At 54.9% G+C, this 12,312-nt stretch overlaps 1 protein-coding gene across 3 annotated transcripts in view; it reads right to left on the bottom strand.

Annotated features, from left to right (window-relative positions):
* Positions 1 to 12,312, bottom strand: part of plcb4b (phospholipase C, beta 4b) — a 54,441-nt gene that overhangs the window by 4,294 nt on the left and 37,835 nt on the right. For all 3 annotated transcript variants that reach the window (XM_084699445.1, XM_084699443.1, XM_084699444.1), the window contains exons 20-38: positions 12,149 to 12,244; positions 11,829 to 11,967; positions 11,662 to 11,746; positions 10,229 to 10,353; positions 9,418 to 9,469; positions 7,585 to 7,687; positions 6,059 to 6,223; positions 4,240 to 4,444; positions 3,619 to 3,707; positions 3,220 to 3,370; positions 2,842 to 2,894; positions 2,639 to 2,704; positions 1,812 to 1,927; positions 1,613 to 1,688; positions 1,340 to 1,515; positions 1,097 to 1,198; positions 931 to 988; positions 678 to 764; positions 129 to 159 (exon numbers count right to left, since the gene is read on the bottom strand). In XM_084699445.1, the coding sequence (XP_084555571.1) occupies positions 129 to 159; positions 678 to 764; positions 931 to 988; positions 1,097 to 1,198; positions 1,340 to 1,515; positions 1,613 to 1,688; positions 1,812 to 1,927; positions 2,639 to 2,704; positions 2,842 to 2,894; positions 3,220 to 3,370; positions 3,619 to 3,707; positions 4,240 to 4,444; positions 6,059 to 6,223; positions 7,585 to 7,687; positions 9,418 to 9,469; positions 10,229 to 10,353; positions 11,662 to 11,746; positions 11,829 to 11,967; positions 12,149 to 12,244 (1,975 nt within the window). The remainder of the gene's footprint in view (positions 1 to 128; positions 160 to 677; positions 765 to 930; positions 989 to 1,096; positions 1,199 to 1,339; positions 1,516 to 1,612; positions 1,689 to 1,811; positions 1,928 to 2,638; positions 2,705 to 2,841; positions 2,895 to 3,219; positions 3,371 to 3,618; positions 3,708 to 4,239; positions 4,445 to 6,058; positions 6,224 to 7,584; positions 7,688 to 9,417; positions 9,470 to 10,228; positions 10,354 to 11,661; positions 11,747 to 11,828; positions 11,968 to 12,148; positions 12,245 to 12,312) is intronic.

Genomic DNA, 12,312 nt, shown 5'->3' on the forward strand with positions numbered 1-12,312 from the left:
TCCGCATTGGGGGGAATGGAAAGGGTTAGCAAGACACCCGAGTTGGAAGACTGGGAACTAAAAGTATGGAGGGATGATATGTAGAGATGATGGGAAGAAAGAAAAAGTGAAGGGATGGTATTTCCTACCTTGTTTGTTTGCATGGTGTGATTTCAAAAGCTGTGCAAGGAAAGCAAATGAAATTAAAAACAAATGAATGAGGGCACACATGTCACATACATGTACAGTAACATACATGGGACATACACGGGACACGGGAGTCAGATGGCTGAGCGGTGAGGGAGTCGGGCGAGTAATTAGACGGTTGCTGGATCGATTCCCCGCCGTGTCAAATGATGTGTCCTTGGGCAAGGCACTTCACCCTACTTGCCTCGGGGAAATGTCCCTGTACTTACTGTAAATCGCTCTGGATAAGAGCGTCTGCTAAATGACTAAATGTAAAATGTAAATGTACAGGCGATGAGTTCATGAGCAGATGGCAACGTGCAAACGCAACGCTGGAGTCCTCAGAAGCAGGGTCCAAGCTCAAGAGCACTTCAGGAGCTTTGACTGGACAAAAGCGTCAGCTCAGTGAACATGTGATTACGCGGTTGTAAGAATCTCAGACTCGCTGGTCTCAGGTGAGTGGGGTACGTCTCTTAGTATGTCCTGAGTGACGAGTGCAAGTTACTGTTTACCTGCTCATTGAACTTGTCCAGTTTCTCCAGCTGTTCCCTCTGGGCCTTCTCCAACTGCTCCATCTCCTTCTGATGCTTCATGGCCAGCTGAGAGGAGGAGGAGGTAGAGGGGGAGGAGGACAGAGCAGGAGGGGGGGGAGGAGAGAGGAGCAGGAGGGGGAGGAGAGAGAGGAACAAATTCACTGTCATTCACCCAGAACATGTACAACCAAAACTCCTGCTGGTGAATGGGAGGTGAGAACTAAACACAAACCCTTTTCCGCTCCTCCAGGAACTTTTTGGTGTTGCTGCTGTTGAGCTCCCTCACTCTCCTGAGGAGAGAGGTAGAGGAGCGGGATGAAGACAGTCACCTTCACTTGGATGTACACTGGCTTGCTCCAATGACGTCTAGTGATTCAAGGTAAACTGGTGTGACTCACCTCTCTCTCTCTGCCTTGTTTTTGATGGTTTTGTCCTGGCTGATGGCTTTGCTGTTCTCCATTGATGTCTTAGCCTGGTTGGCACGCATCTCTTTGCTCTGTCTGTGAGGAAAGGAAGGCAGACAATGTTTTCAAGGAAGCATTCAAGGAGTGTGTATGTGTGTTCCTGCAAGTGTGTTCCTGTGTTATTGTGTGTGTGTATTCCTGTGTTATTGTGTTTGTGTGTGTGTGTGTGTGTGTTACCGGTCGTGGATGACTTTGAGCTGCAGGGTCTGTTGCTCCTGCACGGTGTTCAGCAGCTTCTTCAGGTGGTCACACTGCTGGGTCACATGACTGTCCTTCATCTCCTGCTCCTCAGAGCTGTGACAGTTGATCATGTCTGACCACTCCTTAGTGTGCTGGGCTGTGATGTCCTTCACCTGCACACACACACACACATTTGTGTGACGTTAGCATCCCTCAAGTGAGCATCCACAGGTACAAAGCTCCTAGTTACCGTTGCTTAGCGCCCCGTACCTTAGCCTTGTGGTCCGTAGTTAAGGTCTGGACCTTGATCTCCGTCTCCTTCTTCAGCTCCTGACAGTTGTTCTCCCTAAGAGGAGAGACGGCAGGAGTCAGGGGCCCGCAGGTGTGAGGCCCTGGAGAACCCTCCACACGCACACGCACACACACACGCACACACACACACACACGCACACATACACACACGCCTCACCCCCTCTTCTTGATGGCCTTCTCCAGCAGCTTCTCCTGGCTCAGCTTGTCCTTGTCGTGCTGGCCGATCATCTTGTCCACCTGGGTGCAGTGGGACTTCTGCATGGTGTTCTGGTCCTGGGGAGACACAACACAGCCTCAGACCTGTGGAGACGGCTCATTCCAGATCCATTCAATCAATTACAAACAGGATTCATCCAGTAAGACTGTGGAATTGTAATGAATGTTACGCAAGTGGACTGTGATCAGACATTGGCATAGGTAGAAACAGCTCATTTGAAATTCAATCTTTTAGAACCAAATCTAAATCAGGCACACATGAATACGATTACACCAACCGCAACAACAGTATTCATCCAAGAAAAGCCTGTGGAATTGTAATGAAGGTTACGCAATCGGGCCGTGTTTTGAAAGAGTGTCCTTTGATGAACCAGACAGCGGTCCGTGACAGGTGGTTGTACAACGGCTGATTCATGAGAGCTGGTCATTAGTGTGTGCAAGACCCACACACATCCTGACCACTGTGGTCGAGGAGCGAGCGGTGATCTTAGCAAGTCTAATGTCTGCATGTCCACCTCAGGGTGGGCCTGATCAAAGACAGACCAACCCCGTATGGTGAAGAGACAGGATGCACTTAGTGTGTGCGTGGTTTGGGTGTGTTTGTGTGTGTGTGTGGTGCATTGTGTGAGTGTGTGGTTTGTGCGTGTGGAGGGACAGAGGGAGTTAGCGTGTGTGTGTGGGGAGTGAGTGTGCGGTGTGCGTGTGGGGAGCGTCTCTCTCTGACAGTATCACGGGGTGTGCAGCGTGCAGCTGTGGAGCCGCACCCACCTTGGACTGCTTCTTCTTCAGGGCGTTGAGCTCCTTCTGCTGTTTCTTCAGCAGCTTCAGGTAGGTCTGCAGGACACAGCAGCCACAGGAGGGGTCAGAGAGGAGCCACAGCTCAAACACTTCACATCCTTCAAGTCAACAAACACATTTCTGTGTGGGCTCAAGTCTGTATCTTGGGATGTTTCCCCTTTCTGTCAGCTCACCTTCATTTGTTTCAAGTCATCAATATTTACAGTAGGCACGAGGGCAGATGTATCTGGTGGGAGAGACCAAACATGTATTACAGTGTGATACGGTGGTGTGGTTCAGAGAGTGTGTCGGAGTGCCTCATGTGTGTGAGGGTGGTGTGTGTGTGTGTGAGGGTGGTGTGTGTGTGTGTGAGGGTGGTGTGTGTGTGTGTGAGGGTGGTGTGTGTGTGTGTGAGGGTGGTGTGTGTGTGTGTGAGGGTGGTGTGTGAGGGTGGTGTGTGAGGGGCTTGGGGGTGGTGTGTGTGTGTGAGGGTGGTGTGTGTGGGGTGGTGTGTGTGAGGGTGGTGTGTGAGGGGCTTGGGGGTGGTGTGTGTGTGAGGGGGTTGGGGGTACCCTTTTTGGCCTCTGCGGTGTTGTTCTGGGTGGAGCTGGAGGTCTGGGCCAGCTCTGAGCTGGTCTGAGGAGACACGCTGCTCTTCACAGCGTTCACCTTGCCCTTCTTGTCGTTCTTCGAGCTCCCGTTGGGCACGTCAGCGATGTCGCTCTGCGGGGATGAGAGAGGGGGATGAGAGAGGGCAGCCACACATCTGCAGGTGCAGCTACAGTAAGCCTGATCAGAAAGCAGGTTCTCTTTTCTATAAGGTATCAGGACATTTCATCATCACTACCAGCCACACATGGAGAAACCAAGGCACCACTAGCTACTGAGCACAGGCTTATAGATACCCTGTGTTTACCAGGCACAGTGTGTGTGTGTGTGTGTGTGTGAGGGGGGAGCAGGTGAAGGTGTACCGTTTCGATCCCCAGAGCCCTCATCTGGTCAGCTCTCTTCTCTGCTATAGACAGGAACTTCTTTGGGTCGGACAGGGCATCCACAATAGCTGCAACACACAGCACATGCTGCCTCTGAGCTGGGCTCCGTCCACACTGACGGCTGCTGCTACTGCACATGCTCACCATCCAGGCCCTGGGCTTTGCTTAATGACTAGTCAAACGTCTTGTTCATTTGCAGGCCTCAGACCCTGCGTTTACGAGCACATCACTGCTATCATCATTTGCTCCACATGTCATTACACCAGATGTAAACTCCAGAGAGAGGGAGGAACACTGGGCTGGTTCCTGTGCTTCTGTCTGCCCTCCCTGAGGACGGACTAGCAGCCCACGTGTATTACACACACACACACACACACACACTCATAGCAGACTAACAGGGTCTCGTACATCACACGCACAATGATATTACCTCAACACTGACAGGCACAGCCAGCCAGAAAGACTAGTAAGCACTCCTCATAAATGAGTGCAAGTATCGGTCTCACACTGTTTCTCTCTGCCTCCCCCTCGCCCCCTCTCCCCCTCGCCCCCTCTCCCCCCTCCCTCCCTCACACTCATCGTCCGCGCGTGAGCCCTCACCTCCGAAGCCGTCGGGGACGTAGGTCTTGAGGATGATGTTGCAGAAGACTGTGGGCAGCGACAGGGGCTTGTTGCCCTCGTTCCTCAGGGAGATGTGTCTGTAGCCTGCCTGCAGGCCGTCCAGGGGCAGGATGCGCTGGCCTATCAGCTTGTTGTTGTCGTCGTACACGGCGATGCGCAGCACAGCCAGGTCTGGCAGGATCACCTGACGGAGGGGGGGGGGGGGGAGGGGGCGGGGGGAGAGAGTGAGGGAAAGAAAGTGAGAGAGGGGGAGAGTTAGAGAGAGAGAGGAAGCAAAAAAGGAACAGTCAATGAGGGAAAAGAGCCATAGAGAGAGAGAGAGAAAAAGTGAGAGAGTGGGGAAAGAGAGAGAAAGATGAAGACACAGAGAGAGAGAGAGAGACAGAGAGAGTGAGAGAGGGGAGAGGGAGAGAGAGAGAGAGAGGGAGAGAGAGAGAGAGACAAAGAGGCAGAGGAGAGAGAGTCAGGTGTGGACTGGAGGCTTCCTCATGAGCATGACTCAGGCTGTGCAGGCTCCAATGATATCAGCAGTGTGTTTTCATAGGAAGCGGATGAGGCACAGAGGACACTATCTACAGACGCTGCATCACGACGAGGCTCTGTACAGGGATGATAGCACAACAGCCTGCATATCTCACGCAAGGCCATCTCATCAGCCCGCATGGGCACCCTGCTCTTGGAAAGCTGTGTGTGTGAGTGTGTGTGTGTGTGAGTGTGTGTTACCTGGCCTTGTGTTTTCAGATAAGACCGGGGAGAGCGTGAAAGGGGGATGATTAATAAATGAAAGGAAGGTTAGAGATAGCACAGATGAACTGTCGGGAGAGGTTGATGTGAGTGGAACTGTAGTCTGTGTGTGTCTGTCTGTGTGTGTGTGTGTGTGTGTGTGTAGGAGAGAATTTGTGTGAATGTGTAACAGTACACTGCCCCAGACAGCCGTGAGTATGTGTGTACAGGCATACATGACTAAATGTGTAAAGGTCTCTGTACGAATGATCTATTATCCATATGTGTGTGTATCTGTGTGGGACAGAGAGAGAGAGAGAGAGAGAGGGTGTGCATGAAAAGGCAGCCCTGCCAGCTCTGCATGTAATGGCCCTCCTGATGGCAGTGTGTGTGTGTGTGTGTGTGTGTGTGTGTGTGTGTGTGTTGGGAGCACTGCAGTGTGTGTGTGTGTGTGTGTTGGAGTGCACTGCGGCAGGCTGTGATTGATGGTGTGTGTTGAGGGAGCTGGAGTCACAGTCATGGCTGAGATACTCCACATTCTGCTGAGAGCAGCTCTCTCCCTCTCTCTCTGTCTCTCTCACACACACACACACACACAATCTTTGCCACAAATATCTGTCTTTATTCTTCCTTTGTTCCTGTCTGTGTTTTTCGTTCCTTTTATTAGCTGTTTTTTGTGTCTGCCTTCTCTTCCGTTTCTCTCGGTCTGTCTCTGTGATATCCTCCCTCTGTCTTCACATCTCTGCTACCTCTACTAGAGTGGTGATGTCCCTTGCTGTCCTTCCCCTAGCCCCCTCTCCTCTCCTCCCCTCTCTCCTCTGCAGTAAGGACACATCACCACAGGGACTTCACTTCTCCTCCAATCACTCCCTCCCTCCCTCCTCCTCCTTCTCTCCCTTTGTTCAACTACAAACCACTTTCCAGCCTGGACGCAGACAGCATACAGAACTAACGTTTGGAAAGTCCAGTAGTCATCCCTCCCTTTAGTCTCTCTCTCCCTGCCCCTCCTCCCTCTCTCCTCCACCCTCCCTACTCTCCCTCTCCTCCCCTCCTCCCATCCTCCCCCCCCCCTTACTTTTCTGAAGACGAAGGGTTCCTCGTTGTATGCTGGGTTCAGCCCGTTGTTCATGACCATGCGCGTGCGGAACTCCTTGCGTATGGTGTCCGTCGGCAAGCCGTACATGTCCACCTCTACGTAGGTACCTATCTTCTTATCTGACAGGAACTGTCCTGAAAACACCTGTACAGAGAGCAGGAGGGAGGAGAGGGGGATAAGAGAGGAGGAGGGGAGGAGGGGAGGAGGGGAGGACAAGAGAGGAGGAGGAGAGGAGAGGAGGAGGGGAGGAGAGGGGGACAAGAGAGGAGGAGGGGAGGAGAGGAGGAGGGGAGGAGAGGGGGACAAGAGAGGAGGAGGGGAGGAGAGGGGGACAAGAGAGGAGGAGGGGAGGAGAGGGGGACAAGAGAGGAGGAGGGGAGGAGAGGAGGAGAGGGGGACAAGAGAGGAGGAGGAGGAGAAGGGGACAAGAGAGGAGGAGGAGAGGAGAGGGGGACAAGAGAGGAGGAGGAGGAGGAGAGGGGGACAAGAGAGGAGGAGGAGAGGAGAGGGGGACAAGAGAGGAGGAGGGGAGGAGAGGGGAGGAGAGGGGGACAAGAGAGGAGGAGGAGGAGGAGGGGACAAGAGAGGAGGAGGAGAGGAGGAGGGGAGGAGAGGGGGACAAGAGAGGAGGAGGAGGAGGAGGAGAAGGGGACAAGAGAGGAGGAGGAGGAGAAGGGGACAAGAGAGGAGGAGGAGAGGAGGAGGGGAGGAGAGGGGGACAAGAGAGGAGGAGGAGGAGGAGGAGAAGGGGACAAGAGAGGAGGAGGAGGAGGAGGAGGAAGAGAGGGGGACAAGAGAGGAGGAGGAGGAGAAGGGGACAAGAGAGGAGGAGGAGAGGAGGAGAAGGGGACAAGAGAGGAGGAGGAGAGGAGAGGAGGAGGGGAGGAGAGGGGGACAAGAGAGGAGGAGGAGGAGGAGGAGAAGGGGACAAGAGAGGAGGAGGGGAGGAGAGGGGGACAAGAGAGGAGGAGGAGGAGGAGGAGAAGGGGACAAGAGAGGAGGAGGAGAGGAGAGGAGGAGGGGAGGAGAGGGGGACAAGAGAGGAGGAGGAGGAGGAGGAGAAGGGGACAAGAGAGGAGGAGGAGGAGGAGAAGGGGACAAGAGAGGAGGAGGAGAGGAGGAGGGGAGGAGAGGGGGACAAGAGAGGAGGAGGAGGAGGAGAGGGGGACAAGAGAGGAGGAGGGGAGGAGAGGAGGAGGGGAGGAGAGGGGGACAAGAGAGGAGGAGGAGAGGAGAGGGGGACAAGAGAGGAGGAGGAGGAGGAGAGGGGGACAAGAGAGGAGGAGGGGAAGAGAGGAGGAGGGGAGGAGAGGGGGACAAGAGAGGAGGAGGAGGAGGAGGAGAAGGGGACAAGAGAGGAGGAGGAGGAGAAGGGGACAAGAGAGGAGGAGGAGAGGAGGAGGGGAGGGGAGGAAGAGATTTTAGGAGATTTTGCAAAATAGTTGAGAAATTCATGGTGTTTAGGACCGCTCACTCTGACCCCTCAGGGTGACCTTTGACCTTACCTGCACACTGCAAGTGGCAGCTATGACCCCGTCCACGGGCGTCTCAGAGAAGGGGTCAAACATCCTGTCTGACCTCCGCATGAAGTCAGGCTTCAGCAGGTACCTGTCAGACACGAGAGAGCCAGTTTGACAGAGAGAGTCATGAGAGAGAGACATGAGAGAGAGAGACATGAGAGAGACATATGAGAGAGGGAGAGAGACATGAGAGAGACATGAGAGAGGGAGAGAGACATGAGAGAGATATGAGAGAGGGAGAGAGACATGAGAGAGAGACATATGAGAGAGAGTCATGAGAGAGAGTCATGAAAGAGAGTCGAGAGAGAGAGAGAGAGACAGACATAGAGAGACATGAGAGAGAGAAAGAGAGAGTCATTATCGTACAGCTGAACCACTAGATCCAGGTCTGATGATAATGTATGGGATGGATATAGCTCAGTCGAACAGCATCTGACTGCAGATCAATTAGTTGCAGATTACAAAAAAAACTGCTTTATGAAAAAACGGCACAAATAAAGACCCCATTTAATTTAACAATAACCTAAGAACTTAAATGAAGTCCATGTTTATGGATGTGGCTGTGATTCATGAAATGCTTCTACCTGGTGTCAGTTATATAATTCATGGGAGCTAACTAGAGAGAGAGAGAGAGAGAGAGACAGAGAGAGAGACAGAGAGATGGCGTGTGAGGGAGCAAGTTAAGTAAGGCCAATGGGCACATTAGAAGCACATTAGCAGGAATGGGTGTTGTACTGACAGTGTAGACCTCCTCCCATATGAGATCTGCAGTGTTAGCGGGGATCTCTGCGCCCTGGGGCCGGCATTAGAGCGAGCGAGGGAGAGATGGATGGATGGATGAGGGGAGAGAGCCATGGAGCTCCTTTGCTAAGATAGTCGGCGGCGGTAACGCTGAGTGAGAGGGAGCCCGTATCTCCAGAGCTCTCATTGGCTCTCGGGCGGATGGTGGTTACGGTTGCCGCCGGCCAATACTAATGAGATGTGACACGCTTTAATTGATGAGCTTTTTTGGGAGGGAGGAAGGGGGGGTGGGGGGGTGGAGAGAGAGAGGGAGGAAGGAAGGGGGGGGGAGGAGGGGGGGTGGAATGAAGTGGGAATAGAAGGAAAGAGGAGGAGGGATGGAGGGGGGCTAGAGACAGGGATAGAGAGGGGGGAGAGAGGGATAGAGGGGGGTGGAGAGAGAGAGGTATAGAGGAGGGAGAGAGAGAGGGTTAGAGGGGGGTGGAGAGAGAGAGGTATAGAGGAGGGAGAGAGAGGGGGATAGAGGGCGAGGGAGAGGGATAGAGGGGGGGGTGGAGAGAGAGAGGTATAGAGGGGGGTGGAGAGAGAGAGGTATAGAGGGCGAGGGAGAGGGATAGAGGGGGGTGGAGAGAGAGGGATAGAGGGGGGTGGAGAGAGAGAGGGATAGAGGGGGGGGAAGAGAGAGGGATAGAGGGGGGTGGAGAGAGAGAGGGATAGAGGGGGGTGGAGAGAGAGAGGGATAGAGGGGGGGAGAGAGGGATAGAGGGGGGTGGAGAGAGAGAGGGATAGAGGGGGGTGGAGAGAGAGAGGGATAGAGGGGGGTGGAGAGAGAGAGGGATAGAGGGGGGGAAGAGAGAGGGATAGAGGGGGGAGAGAGAGGGATAGAGGGGGGTGGAGAGAGAGAGGGATAGAGGGGGGGGAAGAGAGAGGGATAGAGGGGGGAGAGAGAGGGATAGAGGGGGGAGAGAGAGGGATAGAGGGGGGGAGAGAGAGGGATAGAGGGGGGAGAGAGAGGGATAGAGGGGGGAGAGAGAGGGATAGAGGGGGGGGGGGTTGGAGAGGAAGTAGTGCTCTCACCCGCAGGATCCATTGTACTCAAACTTTCCCTGGTTCAACTGCATGGCCAGATCTAACAGTGAGAGAAAGAGAGGATTCAGTTCAGATAATATGCATTCACACATACAGAAAACAAACAGGAGCAAAGTCCCTTCCAGAATGTTCTGAGGAGCTGTTGCTTGACCCAGAGACGGAGGGGGAGGAAAGCAGGCATTTCCACCACACTGAAATCTCTCCTCTCCTCCCCCACCCCTCCCTTTATCCTACCCCTTCCCCCCAGGCCCACCTCCCCCTCCCCCATGCCCCACCCCCTCCCCCCTCCAGCCCTACACATGCCCCCTCACTGGGGGACATATGGTCCGACCCCATCGCCCTCAGACATAGGGCAGCAGCTGCTCAACAACAGCGTCCACAGTGTGTGTGTGTGTGTGTGTGAGTGTGCGTGACAGACAAATTGTGTTTGTGTGTGTGTCTGACAGTGTGTGGGTGTTTGGACTGCAGGGCCAGGCCTTTGTGCTGTTGCAGCGGGTCAGATGATGTGCTCAGAACCAAAAGCTAAGCCCACCTGGGGTGTGAGTGTGTGGTGTGTGTGTGTGATGTGAAATCCATCCTATATGTACAGAGTTGACCTGACAGGAAAGCTGTACTTCTCTGCGACATGAGAACACACACACGACCGACCCCTCAACAACGACGTCATCAATCACCACAGGAAGCGCAAGGCCTCATCAGAACAGGAACCCGTGAGCACGGTAGCACGAGGCCATGCAGGACCCTGGGGGGAGCTCGGAGGTTCTAGGGTCCATGTTCTGCGTTCTGTGTGTTCTGGTACCTGGGGTCTGGAAGTTGAGCGAGACCATCTGGCAGCCAGCGTTCCAGAAGATCTGAGGCATGTAATTACTGGAGTCCACCCTGCCTCCTTTGGGGTAGATGCGACTCATCTGACGTTTGTTGTAGCTGTGCAGAACGCTCAGGGAAAAACGCTGGCAGGCGGGAGAGGAGAGTGTCTGCTCGTATGTGTGTGTGTGTGTGTGTGTGTGTGTGTACAAGTATGTATGTGTGGAAAGTGGACCACAGGGTTATTAATAGTAAGGAACAGCTTGGGTCCTCTGGTCTCGTTGGAGTATGTATATCTGAGTGTGTGTGTGTGCGTGTGTGTGTGGGGGGGGATGTGTGAGTGTGGATGTGTGAGAGAGAGGGCCCGTTTTAGAGTCCAGAGGCACATTGTGCTCCCTGGAGGCAGCGAGCTGGGTTTCACCACAAGGAGAACATCCCCATAACCACAGGGAGCATCCCTCAAACGAGCCCCAATCTAGGTGACGAGGGGGCAGGAACAGAGGGGGCAGACACAGAGGGGGCAGGAACAGAGGGGGCAGACACAGAGGGGGCAGGAACAGAGGGGGCAGGAACAGAGGGGGCAGGAACAGAGGGGGCAGGCACAGAGGGGGCAGGAACAGAGGGGGCAGACACAGAGGGGGCAGGCACAGAGGGGGCAGGCACAGAGGGGGCAGGAACAGAGGGGGCAGGAACAGAGGGGGCAGGAACAGAGGGGGCAGGAACAGAGGGGGCAGACACAGAGGGGGCAGGAACAGAGGGGGCAGACACAGAGGGGGCAGGAACAGAGGGGGCAGGAACAGAGGGGGCAGGAACAGAGGGGGCAGGCACAGAGGGGGCAGGCACAGAGGGGGCAGACACAGAGGGGGCAGGCACAGAGGGGGCAGGCACAGAGGGGGCAGGAACAGAGGGGGCAGGAACAGAGGGGGCAGGAACAGAGGGGGCAGGAGCAGAGGGGGCAGGAACAGAGGGGGCAGGAGCAGAGGGGGCAGGAACAGAGGGGGCAGACACAGAGGGGGCAGGCACAGAGGGGGCAGGCACAGAGGGGGCAGGAACAGAGGGGGCAGGAACAGAGGGGGCAGGAACAGAGGGGGCAGGAGCAGAGGGGGCAGGAACAGAGGGGGCAGGAGCAGAGGGGGCAGGAACAGAGGGGGCAGGAACAGAGGGGGCAGGAGCAGAGGGGGCAGGAGCAGAGGGGGCAGGAACAGAGGGGGCAGGAACAGAGGGGGCAGGAGCAGAGGGGGCAGGAGCAGAGGGGGCAGGAACAGAGGGGGCAGGAGCAGAGGGGGCAGGAGCAGAGGGGGCAGTACTGGGAGAGTACATCTGCATACCGTGTACAGGAGCATCTGCATACCGTGTACAGGAGCATCTGCATACCGTGTACAGGAGCATCTGCATACCGTGTACAGGAGCAGTGAAACTCAAGGATACTTGACAAACTCAATTGCGTTGGTCTTCAGGTAGCCCAGCCCCACCGACTCGTTGAAGGACGACATGTTGTGGTGGATGTTTCTCTCTGGAACGGGGGAAACAGGAAGTCAGACAGGAAGTGACGCGGGTGGGACCAAAGTGAGGCGCTTGGCGCTGTGCCAGCGTACCCTCTGCGTTGTCGAAGCTCTGGAACTTGACAGGCTGAGCGTAGTTGACCATGGCAGACAAGTAGGGGTGGATGTTGGTGGTGGCTCCCACATAGGTGTACTGGGCTATCAAAGCCTCCTCGTCATCTGTGGTCTCTGCCTGCATGGCCACAGCGCACACACACACACACACAGCACACAGTGAGTTTCCTACTTCACACACACTTCTCTCGACTGCAGTGTATGGTGAAAAATAAATAAAGTAACAGGCAATACAGGACACAGAAGCAGTGTGTGCGTGTGTGTGTGTGTGTGTGTGCGTGTGTGGGGGTGCAGGCTACCTTCTTGTTGTTGTCCTGGTCAGACGCTTCTGAGATATCGGTGATGTCTGTAGCTTCCGTGGCCTCGGACATCTCTGTGACCTCATCCTCGGTTACCTGGACGACGACAACATCAACAACTCAAGAGTACTGTACCTCTTTCCAAACAGCTAGACAGAGCATGC

Source organism: Hypomesus nipponensis, chromosome 6, assembly GCF_054491055.1.
Source record: "Hypomesus nipponensis isolate SF chromosome 6, ASM5449105v1, whole genome shotgun sequence".
NCBI lineage: Eukaryota > Metazoa > Chordata > Actinopteri > Osmeriformes > Osmeridae > Hypomesus > Hypomesus nipponensis.